The sequence below is a fragment of the Acyrthosiphon pisum genome, chromosome A3 (genome assembly GCF_005508785.2).
Source record: "Acyrthosiphon pisum isolate AL4f chromosome A3, pea_aphid_22Mar2018_4r6ur, whole genome shotgun sequence".
Lineage (NCBI taxonomy): Eukaryota > Metazoa > Arthropoda > Insecta > Hemiptera > Aphididae > Acyrthosiphon > Acyrthosiphon pisum.
In genome coordinates this window covers 39,991,223-40,008,956 of record NC_042496.1, presented here as the reverse complement: position 1 = coordinate 40,008,956, position 17,734 = coordinate 39,991,223, and the positions used below count along the sequence as shown (strand labels likewise).

The 17,734-nt window shown below is 31.4% G+C and overlaps 1 protein-coding gene across 3 annotated transcripts; it reads right to left on the bottom strand.

The window, feature by feature from the left end:
* Positions 1 to 4,113: 4,113 nt before the first annotated feature.
* Positions 4,114 to 14,064, bottom strand: LOC100571110. Of its 3 annotated transcripts, none has more exons than XM_008188793.3 (10): positions 13,530 to 14,064; positions 13,153 to 13,356; positions 12,980 to 13,088; positions 8,770 to 10,825; positions 8,564 to 8,687; positions 8,406 to 8,491; positions 8,093 to 8,344; positions 5,974 to 6,196; positions 5,694 to 5,905; positions 4,114 to 4,658 (listed from the first exon to the last, which is right to left on the bottom strand). In XM_008188793.3, exons 4-10 carry the CDS (start codon positions 10,802 to 10,804, stop codon positions 4,252 to 4,254), a joined length of 3,339 nt encoding a protein of 1,112 aa, XP_008187015.2. In that variant the 5' UTR covers positions 10,805 to 10,825; positions 12,980 to 13,088; positions 13,153 to 13,356; positions 13,530 to 14,064; the 3' UTR covers positions 4,114 to 4,251. The 3 variants fall into 3 exon arrangements, with proteins under 3 accessions (XP_008187015.2, XP_016663136.1, XP_016663135.1); XM_016807647.2 differs by having other exon boundaries at positions 12,980 to 13,119; positions 13,201 to 13,356; XM_016807646.2 differs by having other exon boundaries at positions 13,201 to 13,356.
* Positions 14,065 to 17,734: the final 3,670 nt, after the last annotated feature.

Below are 17,734 nucleotides of genomic sequence, written 5' to 3'. Positions count from 1 at the left end.
GTGGACGCGGTCGGCCCCCTTGCGGTGACCCGGCCACGTTCTCGTTGGGCCGCAACGACGGCTAAAGGGTTGGTGTACTACAACGTAATATTATGCGGCCGACCAGCCGGCGGTGGCGGAGGAGGAGGAGGATTTGAGCTCGACGGCGGAGATGGATACAAAAAAATATGGCGTGCAGCGGTGGCACTTGGAGCAGCCGCAGAAGAGAACAGGGATCGGCGAGGACGAGTTTGGAGATCAGTCACGGCCGGAGGACCGCCGAAATCATAATGCCATGGAAATGCTGCCCGCGTCCGGGAAACCAGCCCGCCCGTGAGCGATGAAGGTGTTCGTTCTGCCGGGGTCGGGGCGGGCGAACAGGACTAGAAAGCGTGCTGAAGGTGTCGAGGTGAGCGTGCCAGAAGTTGCAGGTGTCGGGACCTGCAGGAGATGGTGACAACAGAGTCGAAGTCGAGGAAGAACAAACGGAGTGACGGTGAAACTGGACGGGGTGAGAAGAGACGTGGCAGTTCCACGAGAAGCGCGAAAACAAACGTAATTATTAGGTACGTAAGTTACAAGCATATTATTACAGTATTTATGAACTAAGAGTGTTACGAATTTTATATTATATTATGCCATATAAAAATAATATGTCGTAAAAAAAATAAAAATTGTTAATAATTTTTCGTAAAATTACAATTTCAGCATACCTACGATTGACCGGCGAGCATCCAATTATTGATATATGCTCGCCGGAATTTTTCAACCCTTATCGCACTTCTCGGAACTGCCGTCACCGTCAAACTTCTTACCCCATTCGATCAGTTTCATTGTCACCTCCAAAAGTTCTTCCTCCTCTTCCTCATGTCAACATCTCCGCGGGTCCGGCACGCATGACCCGCACACCTCGATCTGCAGCCAGAAGCTTTCTAGTCCGAACCGCCCGGCCGACAGCCTGCCTGCCCCCAGAACGAACACTGGCGGGTCGGTTTCACGGACGCGGGCAGCATTTCCATGGTGGCGGTGGTCCTCCGGCAAAGGCGGATTTCTAGACTCGTCCTCTACTTGACGGATGCCGATCCCGTGCAGGCTGCTGTCGCCGCTGTACGCCACAGTAACCGCCGTCGAGCACCAGAGCATCCTCCTCCTCTCGCTCTGCCAAGAGTACTGCCGGCTCGGGTCGGCCGCTTGTTGTAGTACACCTCACACCGTCGTCAAGGCCCGACGAGAACCCCCGCGGGGGTGGCTTGGTGGCCGCCAGGTGTCCTGGTTCGACAGTCCGCCACAAGAATATGTCCTCTCGTCGTCCTTCGTGCAGTATGTCCATGAGCCGGACATTCCCTGATTTACAGCCAGCGTTTCTACTCCACGGTTTGCCCGAATCGTCCGGTTGAACAAAAAAATGTCTTAGATTATAGTTATTATATTATGTTTTTTAAGAATGTTTTAGATTAATAAAGAAAATTGTATGGATTAATATTGATTATGATATTATTAGGTATTTATTTTTTTTTTTTTGTTCATAACTGATAATAATATACACTTACTTATAACTAAAATACCTAACTAATATGACACACGTTCACAACGTATAGCTTGTACAAAATATAGAGCCAATAAACGTGAAGCGTGTAGGTATGTGAAATATAGATAAGTAAACTGAGTACTACGAATTATGATACTGAATAATCTAAAGAAACTCTATTTTTAGATTTTATTTACTGAACAGCTAGAGCGTCTTTCCCGGTTTTTTACTCTCGATTATCAGAGTAGGTAAAGACGTTTATTATACAACCTACACTATTCAGCCTGCCTTGACTGGCCCTGGTTCAAATTGACCAGCAATATTATCTAAACCAGGGGTCTAGATAATAGACCATTGTCAGGGGCAGCAAGAGCACACCCTGCTGCCTCCGTGCGCACGCCTAGTTTGATTCAAACTCTAGAACCTTGCAAGCATTCCAATCTATATGATTACGCTTAATAACCTCCGCAACCTTGGTATGTAACAAACAAAAACCTCCACAAAAACCTGAATATACCATCCCTCAACGGCCAAGCCAAATTAAATAACATAAAATTCCACTCAAAGCGCATTCAAATCCACTAATTAAAAGTCTATCCTCCACCTCAATCATCTCTAGAAGATTAAATGGGCAATAGCCAAGAGACCTGCTCAATGTTTAAAAAAAATTGTTTAATACAGAAAAAAAAAAATCTTAGTTTTTCGTCAGGTGGCACTGCTGGGAGACTTCCTACTTTACAATGTTCTTATGTCAAATTTTATTTTATGTCACCACACTTACTCATTATACCTGTATCTATAGATTGTAAATTTTTAAATAAAAAAAAGATCTCAAAATTAAAATCTTAAAAAAAAAATGTATTATTTTACGTGGCATACATAGCATATTATAGAGGTTGCTGTGAAAGGGTTAATACTAATATTTATTTTGGTATTATGACCTTCAACTACTTCTTTTATTATTATTTTATACATTATTTGCAATTTTTTCTTACAATGGTTATTTTTAATAACTAATATATTTAAATTTATTTATTTGAATCAGTTTGTGTCATTATGTACCGGTATGATATTTTTATTCTGAAACAGTAAAAGATTTTCAAATTAAAGGTAAGCAGAAATACAAATTATTTCCCCCATTATAAACTGGCTACATTTTTGTTTAACTAATATTCAGATGATGAAATATTCTTCAATAAAAAGCCGATTAAGGTTTTAGATTCTGTGCGGAGCGAAGTGAGCGAATTGATTTAACAATTACGTGTGATTTTTATTTTTTTTGTGCGCGCACGTACACGATAAGTGGTCGAAAGAATGATTCGGTTTTAAAATTTCAGTATCTGGTTCGATGGGAAAATGAATATTGTTGGTGCAATGGGGAGGTAGAAAATTAAGCAAAAACGTGAATTTATACGAAAAATCGGTATTTGGCATAACTCTAAAACAAATTACCGTAGATACATGACATTTCCACTGGTTGTTTATATTAGCATTTTCTATACGGAATACAAATTTATTATACATATTTATTTATTTTTTTATTTGTTTTGAGCTGTTTACGGACATTAACAGTTTCAAATTTATTAAGTTTTTTTTTTTTTTTATGAATATCAATAAAATGTTATTTGTTGGATAAAAAAGCTTGAAAATGTAATACAAATCTCTTAATATATTGTTACAATGACATTTGAAAAATATTAAAAATCCAGTCACAATTTTTTTTATAAGCATTTAAAGTTCGAATTTTGACAAAAGACGTAAAAATCACGAAAATGTGTCAGACATTCCTAAATTTTGCTTTTTAAATCTAAAATTCCTTAAAAGGTTATCTACCTTTATCGAAAAAAAAAGTCTATAAGAAAGTTAAATTAAATATTTATGAGCATTTGAAGTTCATATTTTTACAACATTACATGTTCATTCGATTTTTCATGTAGTGATTTTCTTATTTTGTTGTAATGCAAAAACAAATAACCTGTTTTGAGCTGTTTATGGACAATTTGAAATAATTTTTTTTTAGTTTTTTCTACAAATATCAATAAAATTTTATTAGTTTGACCAAAAACCGTGAAAATGTAATACAAGGATCCTGATATAATATTACAATACCAGTTTAAAAATATTAAAAATACTTACGCACAATTTTTGACAACTGTTCAATTTTTATAGCTACGGATTGAACATTTAAAACAAGGTTTCACTAAATAGGTTACATAATATATATATAAAGTACTTTATTCATAATAATATCGTCAAATTCAAATTTAACAACATCCATTACAGTGACCGACTTGTAACCTACTGTACAGCAGAGCAACACCCACTTGCCAACCTTTTGACTTTGAATGTGAAAAATAAAAATAAAAATAGACATGTCATGTAAAAGTATCTAAAGCCGGCCTCGTGGTCAAAATTGCATTGGTTGTCTCCAATACTATTATTTGTCTTCAAAAACTGGATACTTAATACATTTTTAATTTTTAATGTACGTACACAGCAAGTTTAAACTGACTTGCATAATATAGTAAATTATCTATTAACATAACTGTTTTTAAAATTCAATATTGAAAAACTCATATTATATATTATTATATCTATTTATTTATTAATGCAATTTCAAATGATTTATAAAAATTGTGTTTTTTAGACATTTTGTTTAAATTTACTATTATATAATACAAGGATTATTAACTTAAGTCCAGAACATTTGTTAAACATAAAAAAAGTAGAATTATAAAAAAATATTAGGTATTAGAAAACATACTATAACCCTTCATATTAATCAAAAGGGTTGAACTTTGATGACACAGATCACAAAAGTCTGTCAAAGCTTGATTATGTAAATTTCTGGTTAGGTTGAATGACAGTTCAAATGGATCTTGCAAAACCAGTCCGTAATTTTTTTCAAAACTTGAATCAACTTTGGCTTTAAAGTTTTTAAACTTTGTTCTCTGTATTTTACTTAGTCCAGGCAACTGGCTGAACTTTTCATAAAATGCATGCTTTTTTATTAACTGACCGGTGCAAGTAGACAGTACATTGTCCTTTAATGCTCTCTTATTGGCATAGTATTGAAAAAAACCCATTAACAGTTTTGGGCGTTTATCTTCACTGATATAGACCGAACATTTTCCGAACGTACAGTCCCATCCTAGTAAAAATATATATATATTTAGGTATAATTTCAATAGAAAAAGAAATATATTATAATATATTTATAAGATATTATTAATATATTCCACACAGTGTCGTCCACAGAAGACTGTCAAATACTTCAAAGAATTCTGGTAAAATTAACAATCTGGTGCGACATTGTTGGGTTCTCTCTAAATATTACCAAATGCAAAGTTATGTCATTCTATTGTACTAGAAATATTATAATGTTTGACTATTCTCTCAATGGTCTACACCTGGATCGTGTTGACAAAATTATTGACCTAGGTTACCTTTTTGTCCCATATTTAGATTTTCGTCCTCACATTGATCACATAGTAGGCAAAGCTGTGCGCATACTTGGTTTTATTAGACGACATTCTGCGAGTTTCAATACTCCTAAATGTCTCTCAGTGCTCTATTGTGCGCTAGTACGCTCGGTACTAGAGTATGGTTCTATAGTCTGGTCTCCGTATACCGTTGGTGATATACTTAAGAGTTGATAGAGTGCAGAACAGGTTTTTGAATAATGCTGGGTACTGCCTAAACATTTCACATCCACCCCATGACTATCAACCAATAAATGATATTTTATGTCTCGAGTCACTATCAGTTAGGCGTCAGACACATAGTTACCAATTTATGTCTGGGCTATTAAATGGGAAAATTGATGCACTTCGATTGTTAGAGAAACTTAATATCCATGTTCCTAGCAACACTCGATACCAGGGCACGTTCTACCTACAAACAGGTCGGTCCAACTATGCTGCCAATGCACCTCTCCCTAGACTGATGCGTGTATACAATTTATATAATTTGTGACAATTTGTGACGAAGGCTGGGCGCTTTATTTTTGTTTCACCATATTATTTGTTTTTGTTGTCTTACTATTTTTAATACTGTTATTATGTCTTACTATTTTAATATTGTTATTTAAATTTGTTATTATGTTTGTATGTAAGTACTTTGTATAAAAGACGATTGGCGTTAATCATTATAAATAAATAAATAAATAAATAAAAAAATTATGTACCTTCAATGACTTTATGATCAGCTTTAGTAGCATTTTGCCTGAGTTTGATCAACGATGGAACCACTTTTTCCGTCATCAAATAAAACAGTACCAGCCAAATCAAGGCATAGCTGGTGAACAAGTTTCTGTCTTTTAAACCATTTTGGAGAGCCCAATTCTTTACAATAACACAAACCAGCCACTTCACAGTAGTGTCCATCGACAAATAAAATCTGCAACAAAGTTGAATAAAACAATTTATAACCACAATACTGGCCAAATATTTAACGATGTCACATACTTGATTAGCTTAGTGTTATACGTGCCAAGACCACTTTTAAAGGACACATCGCAGATGAACTTAGATGGTACGTGATAAAATGTAACAATAGGGACCCGGCAATTACAGATTGATTTAACATTTTGAAAGACTTCGGGCTTCAGTAAACAATATTTCGTAAATTGTTGTACATATTCCACTTGAATTTCTTCATTATTTGCTATTATTCCGTCAAACGTGTCATCTGTAAATTAAAATCACTGTGGTTATCAGTATTACTCAACAGCACTCGCTATGCAATTTTCAGACCATCAAAGATTTTAAAGAACTATCATCCAAATATCAACAGTTATAATAGGTATTCAATATAATAATAATAATAATAATAATAATATAAATAATGTCTGTGCAATTTATAAAAGGTGGGTTATTATTTTAATAAGTACACAGTGTACTTTGTAATGAATCACAAACTCATAAGGCAGCACTTTCAATTGTGATGTATAAGTTTACTTATATTATAATGTGTTCCAGAGATTTAAACAAAAATGTTTAAAATTAGATGATACATTTGAATTTCAAAGGAAAACATTTTGCTTTCATAATATAGGTACTTTTATTATTTTCAAATAAAATACAGCAAAAATTGTATATAAATATTATTCAGTTATTGACTGGACAATTGTTGTGTTCACTGACTGAATATTACAGAAGAATACTTAGAAATTAAAGTTTGTTTTACCAATTATAGATACAGTAGTATTTCAACTTAAAAAAAAGCTCATGATAATTTTCATTTTTTTTAGATCGATTAGTATTAGTTTCAGGTCAAGGCAAAGTTTCTTATGATTATGTATGCAGTTGTATGATGATGACATACGTTCTAGACTATACAGTATACATAGTCAATTACTATTCATTAAAAAATTGTTTTCAAACATTTTAAAAATAAAGAGTATAAGATGTTGTCATATATATTTTAGAAAACGATCATAGCACTACATTCAGTGATGAATAAAGTGGATGTCTTTTTTATTTAACCTTAATCTCAACAGTTGTTTTAGTAGAGAGATCTTTCTCAGCATTAAAGTTGATTAAGATGCACCTATCCAACATAAACATTAATCTGCAGGGCTCATAGGGCCTCATACACTAAAAATTCATAAATAAGCTTAAAAGTTCGAAAATATGCATTTAATGCCCTAACGTTTTTAAGTTATGCACTCAAAATATGCATTTTGTAAAAAAATCATGAGCAAATTTTAAAAGTTTTTTATTCCTTTTAATTTTTATAATATATCTAACAGTCAAAATTAATAAAATTAAAATAAAATTTTTATTTGTGAAGTTCAGATAGTTTTGTTATCATTATAAATCTTAATTGAGTAGTCAATTTTTGTCTAATTTGTGTACACCCTGATCCAGCACTTACAATTAAAACATTTGGAATGAAATATTAGGTATACTAGGACATTAAGTAGTCACACATTCACATGAGAATAAAAATAAATCAAAACACTATCATTTTATAAACGGGAAAGTAGATAAGAAACAAGAAACCTTTCAAATATTTGCCTAAAAAATATTTTTACGATATAATATGAACTAACGACTGTAAAAAATTGACTAACCTATAAGCCAAATATGCCTTTACATCAAAAACATGCAAAAACATGCAGTATCAAACTTCATATTATTATTACTATTGTTATGAAACAGATTTGTATCTTAATTTGCATGTTTTCCTGTGTAGCAAAAAAAATTAACTTACAAGCCCTGCTAATCAGTCTATCTAATTTAAAAAGTTAATTTTTATATTTAATTTTAAAAATATACATAATTAATAATTATTAAAAATGACTTATGAGAACAATTTATTTTATAGTTATAATGAAGTATGATTAATGTTATTTTTTCTTTGATGTTAAGGGCCGCCCCAGTTTGGAAATTAGGACATAGGCCCCTTATTATCAAGGTCACCAACGACTAAAACATATTATATTTCTATTTAGTAGAACGATTCTCCTATATTAACATTAATTTTACCTTTATGCTTGTATTATATAAATACAAAAAAAATAAAAAATTGAAAATATACTTTTAAGTCTGACAATAATAATTATAAGTTGTTTTATTTTACCGATTTCCAAATATATATCTATATCAGTTGTATTTGTTGCAAGTCCATAAATTCGAGAACCAAAAATGTGAATCTTTTTTGAATCTGTATTAATTTGAAAGCTAGATATTGAGTCACATAGTTGTTGAACACGGGATTGTATTTCTGTACTAGTTAATGACAAATTCATCAATTCTAAATCACTGAGAATTCTGGCACACAACAAGCCCCAATCTTTAAATAAATCCATTGTTTCCAACGATAATACTTTTTCTAGAAAGATAAAAATAAAATATTAATATTCTATTATTAGACTGTTTTAAATTTATATAACCTGAATGATTTTCTATAATATGTATTGTAAAGCCATACTGGTTTTCCAATTCTTTTGTATCCTCACGTAAACGTTTAACTTGGGATCTAAAAGGTTATTAAATAACAAAAATAAACAACAATTGTTATTTTAACAGAAAAATGAAATAGTGAACCTACCTATTTTCGAAAAGAATCACAAATGAATTGTTTACATTTTCAACCAGTTTGAATTTACCATATCGTTCTAGAATTATTTTGTTTAATACAATATAGTTATTTTTTTTTAAATTGCTATCCACGTCTATAAATAAAAAATAAAAGTTTATTTAATCTAAATGTTTTAAGTTTAATAAAATTAGTGTAGAGTATAAAATAATATTCACTTTTAATTTCTATATAAATAGTTTTGTTCTTTATATTATATTCATTTGAATTTTGAATTTTTTTAATTTCAACATTGAAATCAGAATCCTTGTCATCATTGGTGGGATTAGAATTTTTATGAAGACTATTGATGTTATTTATTGAGGTTTGGATTTGATTTTGAAACACTTCCATTGTAATATGTTCCACAGTCATTAAATGCCGTTCGATATTATCAATCTGAGCACTCACGTGGTAAATGCAACAAACATCACAGAATAAAACCTTAAGGTCCATACCTTTGATATGAAACTCTTTGTCATGTTCAATCCAAACATCACGATTACAAAGAATTATATCACAGATTTCACAGTAAAACCCCATTGATAATTCAATATTATTACTTGTTTGCAGCTCTCGGATAAATAAACCAAATTTCTCTCTAATATAATTGTTAAATGCAGACTTTATTGGCTGTGCAGATAGTTTTTCTATTAATTTTGTAATAATGATTTCTTTTGGATCACAGGATGTTAGGTTTTGTGTGGAAATAATCATTTCATTATTGTTCTGACATATGGTCTCTTGAGGGTTGTCATCATCATCATCATCATCATCATCATCGTCATCATCATCATCACTTTTATTTAAATTAGTTAAATATATTTTCATTGTTTCCATGGTATGATCAAGAATCTTAAGTTCGGCTAATTGATTAGATTTAAAATATTTCAAAATAATATGTTCACTACTAACAAGATGTTCATAGTAGTCAGATCTGACATTGAATACTACTAAACAAGTGAAACAATAAAGTGATAGATTTGAATCATTATTTTTATGTACACAATTAAACTGGTTGACTGTATGATTTTGACAAATTCCACAACAAAATAAAATATTACAGCTGAAATGTGCATTTGTGACATTTTTATACACTGTAGCCATTAAATCTGGTACAAACAACAGACGTCCGATATCATTATTCGTTTTCATTATTAAATTTTTAATGAAAGAATCTGAACCAAAAAATACAGTTTCACTTACATAGCAGTAATATGAAAACAATTTCTGTTTGTTTTTTTTTTTAACCACAGTTTTACTCAAATGATCAAAACTTATTACATGGTCCACCCAACATTTGTACATGTCATCTACTGAAAAACATGAATAATCGCACAAATTACAATTTATGCTTAGCAACGGATTGCAGCCTTTGACATCGGAAATTTCTTTGGAAGAAATACAATTGTAAAAATGATCATAAATACATTCATATGTTAGTATGTTTTTTGTATTACAGACAATACAACAAAACTTTTTCAACAATGGACTAATAACAAAATATTTTGTAATGTAGTATGGCAAGTTTTGAAACGCTGTAGTTGACATTTTTGGTACACTCCGAGCACCGTTTAAACACCACAGAAGTATATGTTCAAATGAAACTTTGTGATTTAAAAATTCTTCATTACTAGAACCATAAAATGTTATTAGACATGAATGGCATACAGAAGGGTCAGCAACTTCACTATGTTCCTTCTTGTGTAATTCTGTTAAGTTATCAGTGAAAAATGAGCAATCCGTACAATAATGAAACATGGTCTGTTCATCCTGAACATTGTAATTCTTATAAACAGAAGACATTAAATATGATATTGATGGAATAAATTGAGGTTTGCAATGATGTTTAAGTATACTATCTCTAAAGCCAAAAAAATGAGTATTACACGATTTGCAATCGTACGATAATCTTAATATATCAAAATCAAAACTTTTGGAAATATGATCAAGTTTGAATAAATGACACTTCCATTGATCAATACTATGAGTTAAATAATTACACTCCAAGCAATTGAATTTAAATAGTGTTTGAATATTTTCTTCAATAAGGGTCCCATTACATACAGAAAGATGAAAAAGAATATCTTCCTCTTCAGGTGCACATGAAATATTACATTTCATACATTTGGCTTCGTAATTATTGATAGAAAATGATTGCAGCAATAGTGGAGGCAACTTAATCGATACATCAATATTCATAATCTCAGCCATTGTAAATTATTATAATATTATCTGAAATAAAGAAATCCATAAATTAACAATATGTTTGACAAATGAACCGATAGCTGAATTTCAATTTAATTGAATTATCATATAAGGCACCAGGTGCCAACGTAATATTGTACACAAAACTAAGCTCTATGAGAATAATATCAATAATATCATTAGATCTGAGAAATGTGATAGTTTATTTTTAACTTATAGATGGTAATATATTCTATAAGCTGCATCAAACCCTGTTTTTCAATATTCCAAACTCAAACTTTATAATATGTCTTCAAAAATAATACAATTTTAAGTGTTTTTTTTTATAAATTATATCATACCATTATTTGAAATAAAATTAAAATAAGGTTTGATGTGGACTGTAAGTATTCTTCTTTCAGATAATAAATAGCAATCGAAATCTGACAATTCTACAAGGTCTGAGAATTATTAACGTGGAGTAATTTTTTCGATATAATATACCCTATAAAGTATCAACCGCTTAAATAAGTATCGGGCAGGAGATTAGTGGAAAAGTATTATAATTAAGGTGGAAACTAAAATATAAAATTTAATTTATAAAATTGCGGAAAGTTTGTCCTCAAGGAATGAGATAATTGACTGAAATACAATATTTAACCTACATGCATTTAATATAATAGGTAATGAAATAAATTGATATAGAAATTAAATCCCATAACTAAATGTTCAAACGCAGATTAAATTGTTGAGATGTTTTGTTATTATAAATACATTTTAAAAATGTTTTGAATTTGATAGATCTATTAAAAAATAAAAAGTATGATTTACCTTGTAAAAATATATATCAATAACATTAAGGAGAAAAAAATTATGATCTAAGCATAGGCATAGTATTGATATTTATTAATATGACTGCATATCATTTTATTTATTTTTTTAATTTTAACATGGATAAGCTATTGAATTTAAAAGTTGAATATAATAATATTGATAAAATTATTATGATGAAAAACTATTTAAATAAGAAGTTAGGTATTCTTATATATTTTAATTCCAAGCATTTATTAAATAATATTGTGACAAATGTATAATACTAATATATTATATTTAAATATTAACTGTACAATATTGTCAAATACTAAACTGTATAATTATTAATTAATACAAGATATATACCAAATTAAATCTATAATAAAATATTTAAAAAACTTTTATGTTTGTGCCTCGTGGCAAGGTACAAAAATAATTCGAGAATAAAATTATGCATTACCGTATTTTATGGAATACAATTGTACTAGTTCAAGATTATCCGTATTACTTTAAATCATATAAGATTGAATATTCTTGAAAACAACTTTTAACTGTATTTTAATACAAAATAAGTAATATAAAACAAAACAACTACTAGATCAATTAATTAAATATCTAACTTATTATTTTATTTAAAATCATAAGATAAATGTATTAATTATTTAATTAAATGGTTTTTCTTTAATGCCAGTTAACAATGTATAGCAATTTTTGAATTTATCACTATTCAGAGGTCATCATATTATAAGTATATAATTAAACCTATATCAATTATCGGCATGAGTTAACATTGATAAGCTTATAACTATTTGAAGCCTGATAAACAAGAAATTCTTTCACACAATTTGTATTGAATTTACTTAATACCATTTATTAGTCAGTTACAACTATGCTCTAATTAATTATGGTATAATTACCTAGCTGCACAATTTAAATATATAGACATATATTATAAAAGATTTAAATAAATTATTATATCTACTACTTATATTTGACACATTAAGAGAATGTGATACCTGCATGTGATGTCTCCGTCTTACAAGACGTAGCAGAACACATGCTGCTCTGTTAGTTTAAAAATTAAAGTGAATTCACATGGGCTCTTTAATATATTTTAATTTTATAGCGAGTTATGAGTATTGGAAATTGTAAATCTGTTTGTACCCTATATTTAGATTTTATAAAAGGTCAATTCACTCTAATTTTTAAATTAACGGAGCTACACGAGTTCTGCTGAGCATACATTTAGCTATGTTACGCACTTGTAAGACGGAGACAACACGCGGGTGTCACATCCTCTTAACTAATAAAATTGGCACTTAGACTAACTGTTGAGATCGACTTCTCTTATTAATACACTCTGTTGTCAAGTATGATATTAATACTCACCAGTCACAAGTGGAGTTTGTAAGTCACAGGCTATACTATCAGTGTCTCGTGGCTCAATTAGCTCAGTGCTGACTCAGTACAACAGATCTTCATCATTTGCAATACAAATCTACGGTGAGGAAAAATTGTTAAACATTCATCTGAAGGGACAAATAAAATTAAATCTACTGCACCACACTTCCAGTCATCAGAGTAGAATGACACAGCTTCAGAATACCTACAAGTGCTATCTTCTGCGGTCACCACATACAATTCTATGATAAAGCAAAGCTCATGAGTTAATGCTGTTCCTCGTATGGTAATCGTTTTAAAGCAATAGGATAATCAGAACTCTTGCAATGGCGAAAGTTGTAGAAATCCTAGATATCACGATGTACCTAATTGGTATTTTGATAAAAAAAAATAAGTCTATTTATATCATATCGATGTACCTCGCGCATTAGTATAATGTGCGATGCGAGGGTACGATCATGGACAAGAATAGTAAAAAACGGCGGAAGTCGAACCGACTCACGGAAATCCGCATCGCAGCCGTACAACAATTACGTACCGAAATAGAAACTAATCCGATTTATCGCCTGGCGTTAGCTGATATTTATGGACCGACAGTCAGCGAGGCTTCAAAAGTCCAACGCGGCAAACTCGGACGTATTCTCGGCGCTGTCACGGCGTCACTCCCGTGAACCACGAACTAAGAAGTACGAACTCTCAACTCGCCTCCGTGTACCCCGACAGGTCGTCGAACGGTTAATGTAAAATACTCGTCATGACCGGTGATTGTTACGTGTTTCGGTAGTGTTCCCAGACACGCCGGGAAGACGCATACGGCGGGAGCAAATGGAGTTTACGGTTTCCAGAGTTATACCCAACGCCAAGAGGACAGAGTCGGGCGAACGGTTGCTGCTGACTAGCGAGTCCGAGATCTCCATGTTTCGTTAATTTTGGCAATGTTTGTTTTTTATTTTGTATGTTGACGGTTGGCGGCAATACCCGATGGAGGCGCGAAAGCATGGAACAATAGCGAAAGCCATCCAGAATCGTTACACCAGCTGTTCAACGCTTGAACGCGACTGTGAACATTTATAGGACACCGATCATAGCCGACCGTGCCGAAAAAATTTGGTCCCGAATACCCATGTAGCTTTCACTAGAGCGCGCTACAGAGCAGTAGTCATATTAATTTTACACAAGTTCCATTTTAGAAATTTCGTAACTTTTTCTGTTATTTAATTGTTTATTTGAATCTAAAACTATCCGTCGTAGCGTACAAGTATATGGTTATTAATAAATGTTATACGACAAAATACGCGTTTGAAGTCTTTTGGTTTTAGATTCTGAGCGGAGCGATAAGTGTATTGATTTTACAATGAAGTGGGTTTTTTTTTAAATTTTATTTTTTTTTTGTGTCTGTCATCACCTTTTAGGACAGTAAAAATGCTTGGATTTTCTTCAACAGTATATTTTCTGATAGGAAAGTGAATCTAGTTGGTACTTTGGGGGGGGACAAAAGTAAAAATTTCCCGGTAGTTTTCAAAAGCGACGTAAAAAACAAAAGTAAAATTAAGGAAAAACGGGAATTTTTACACAAAATCTGTTTTCGAGAAAATCGAATTTGGTTTTTGGTGCAACTGCTAAACAAATAACCGCAGGTACATGAAATATTGACTGAATGTTTATATTAGCATTTTCTATACACCATAACATTTTCCAAATGTTTTGACTTATTTTAAGCATTTACGGACATTTTCAGTTTCCATTTTTTTTTTGTTTTTTTTTCTATAAATATCAATAAAATTGCATTTGTTGGGTAAAAACGCGTGAAAATTTAATATAAGGCTCTTATTATATTGGTTCAAAGGCAGATGAAAAAAATTAAAAATCCATAGTCACAGTTTTTTTTTACTAGTATTTAAAGTTCAAAAATTTACAAAATATGTAAAAATCACGAAAATTAGTAAATTATTTTGAGTTAAGAATTCGTAAAAATTTTTCTTTTTAAATCAAAGATTTGAAAATGTAATAAAAGATTCCTCATAAGTTTGCCTACCTTTAAAAAAAATTAATGTCTACAAGCAAGTCAAATAACATTTTTATGAGCATTTCAAATTCATATTTTTACAACATTTGATATTCACTTGATTTCTCACGTAACGATTTTCTTATTTTGTTGTAATTAAAAAATGAATGACTTGAAAATTTCACTGAATGTTTATATTAGCATTTTCTATATACGATAAATTTTGAAAATAATTTGACTTTTATTGCACTGTTTACGGACATTTTCAGTTAACAATTTTTTTAGTTTTTTTTTCTATAAATATCAATAAAGTTTTATCTGTTGGGCCAAAAAGTGTAAAAATGTAATACAATGCTCCTGATATATTGTTACAATAGCAGTTGAAAAATATTAAAAAAACATAGGCACAATTTTTTTTTATAAGCGTTTAAAGATCGAATTTTGACAAAATTTATCAAATTTAAAATTGAATAATTATTTCGTAGTTAAAAATCTATAAAATGTTCAACTTATATATTAAAGGATTGAAAATTTAAAGCAAGATTCCACGTAAGTAGTTAATTCTGTTACCAAAAAATCTAAAAATACATAAGCACAGTTTATTTTTATAGTCATTTTAAGTTCAAATTTGGACGAAATCACAAAAAACCTAGAATAACTATTTTAGTTATTTTATTGTGATTGTATAATATTATTCGTGGGTACTTGAAACTTCTAAAGTATACTATTATATATTTATGATAGGATAACGGTTTGTTGTTGATGTATAATGCGTTATAAGCACCGGAACTATGTTACTTTACCGGACACCCTTTTTTTTGCAATTTTTTTAATAGACTTATGTAGTTAACTATACTGAGAACGATGGTGAAGTCAGAATTTGGCGGTCGGACTTAGTTTCGAAGTTATAGCTTTATGAAGTTCGCTATTTTACGATTTTTGCGCTTTTGAGCGTCACTAGTTAACTGCACCTATTACGAATATTAATTTTTTTTTTCGAAACCTTTGTACTTCAACCTTCAACGAGTTAAGAATGACTGTGCAATCAAAATTAGATATCAGACTTCGTTTTGAAGCTACATAGTATATTAGTGGATGACTTCTCACTAGAGTGTATCATGTTGTAAATTACTCTAACCATATAAACTTATTGTGCCCCTAAGGTATAGATCTCAAATAAAGAAAAAAAAAAAAATATAGTATATACTCAGGCAGTTTCAAATTCTAAGTTTTTACGCATACGCTCAACGCTCTACAGAAGCTCCCTACGCCTACCGGCTCCAGTCGCCAAACTCGAGGTCCTGCGGACCTCTCGCTGGATGGGGGGGCTCAGCCCTTAAACCCCCCGGGGCTTAAATAGCAAACCTGGGGGGGGAGAGCATACCTGCCCTGCGGGCAGACGGATGACCTAACAAGTAATTTTATACTTGTTAATTAAAGTAACACATTTCTAGTGGCTCCCGTCGCCTGCCGGCTCCGGTCGCTATACTCGATGACCAGTAATAAAAAAAATTAATATTCGTACCTAATAGGTGCAGTAAACTAGTGACGCGCGAACGTGCAAAAATCGTAAAATAGCGAACTTCATTAAGCTATAACTTCGAAACTAAGTCCGACCGCCAAATTCTGACTTCACCATCGTTCTCAGTATAGTTAACTACATAAGTCTAAAAAAAAAAAATTGCAAAAAAAAGGGTGTCCGGTAAAGTAACAAAATACCTTTTTTTTAATACCATAGATAAGTATACATATGTCTAATTCCTAGACTAATATACCGTTTCCACTCAGAATCGTTTTTCTTATACAGTGATATTATATCATCGAATTCAAATTTAATACTATCCATTATACAGTGACCCACTGGTTACCTACTGTACAACAGAGCGACATCCACTTACCCACCTTTTTTTTAGTTTTTTTTTCTATGAATGTCAATAAAATTTTATCGGTTGGGCAAAAAAAATTGACAATTTAATACAAGGCTCTTGATATATTGTTACAATGACGTTTGAAAATATTAAAAATCCAGTCACAGTTTTTTTTTATAAGTATTTATAATATATTTATTTTCCAACTATGGTTTAACATTTAAAATATTTTTTTTTTTTTTTTTTTTCTAAATTTGTTCATTGTAACGACCTCAAGGTCTTTGACAATGCTTATCACAAGTGGGTAGTAGGGAGATCATGTGATCTATTTATCTATGTATATATCACTATATGCATGATACTACCCCCCTTCTCCAAGAGGAGACATGTGCGGTCTTCACTCCCAGTGGAGTGGGACCTAGTTGGAAACCGGATGACGCAATCGGACGACAGCACGGGAAAATGGTGACTGCGTAGAATCACACACATTTTTTGCACTTTGCTATGAATCGAACCGATGACTGTGTGAGTCGTAAGTCAACTGTGTGACCACTGCGCCACTCCGGCCCCTAAATTTAAAATATAAAGATACATTTACAATAGTTGGCCACTTCCAAGCTGTTGGCTGTGCGGAAATGGGAGTTCAACTTTAAATTGATATTAATAAGTTATATACAATAATACAATATGCATAATATACGAAAAGAAAACAATAAACAATATAAAGTTATGAATAGATATAATATTAAATAGATATAATAATATTGGTTATAACCAGTGCTCGACTTGGCAAAATTAAAGTAGGGGGACTCTGTTACTTTAAAAAAATGAGCGTCCCCATATCACTTATTAAATGTTACTGAGCCGTGG

Bases quoted from the DNA above. Each gene is read 5' to 3' on its own strand.
- LOC100571110 (XM_008188793.3), bottom strand. From the start codon at position 10,804: ATGGCTGAGATTATGAATATTGATGTATCGATTAAGTTGCCTCCACTA. The intron at 5,906-5,973 runs GTATGTGACATC...ACTTTGTTGCAG, and splicing joins TATAACACTAAGCTAATCAA to ATTTTATTTGTCGATGGACA. The intron at 4,659-5,693 runs GTACATAATTTT...TATTTTTACTAG, and splicing joins TGATCATAAAGTCATTGAAG to GATGGGACTGTACGTTCGGA.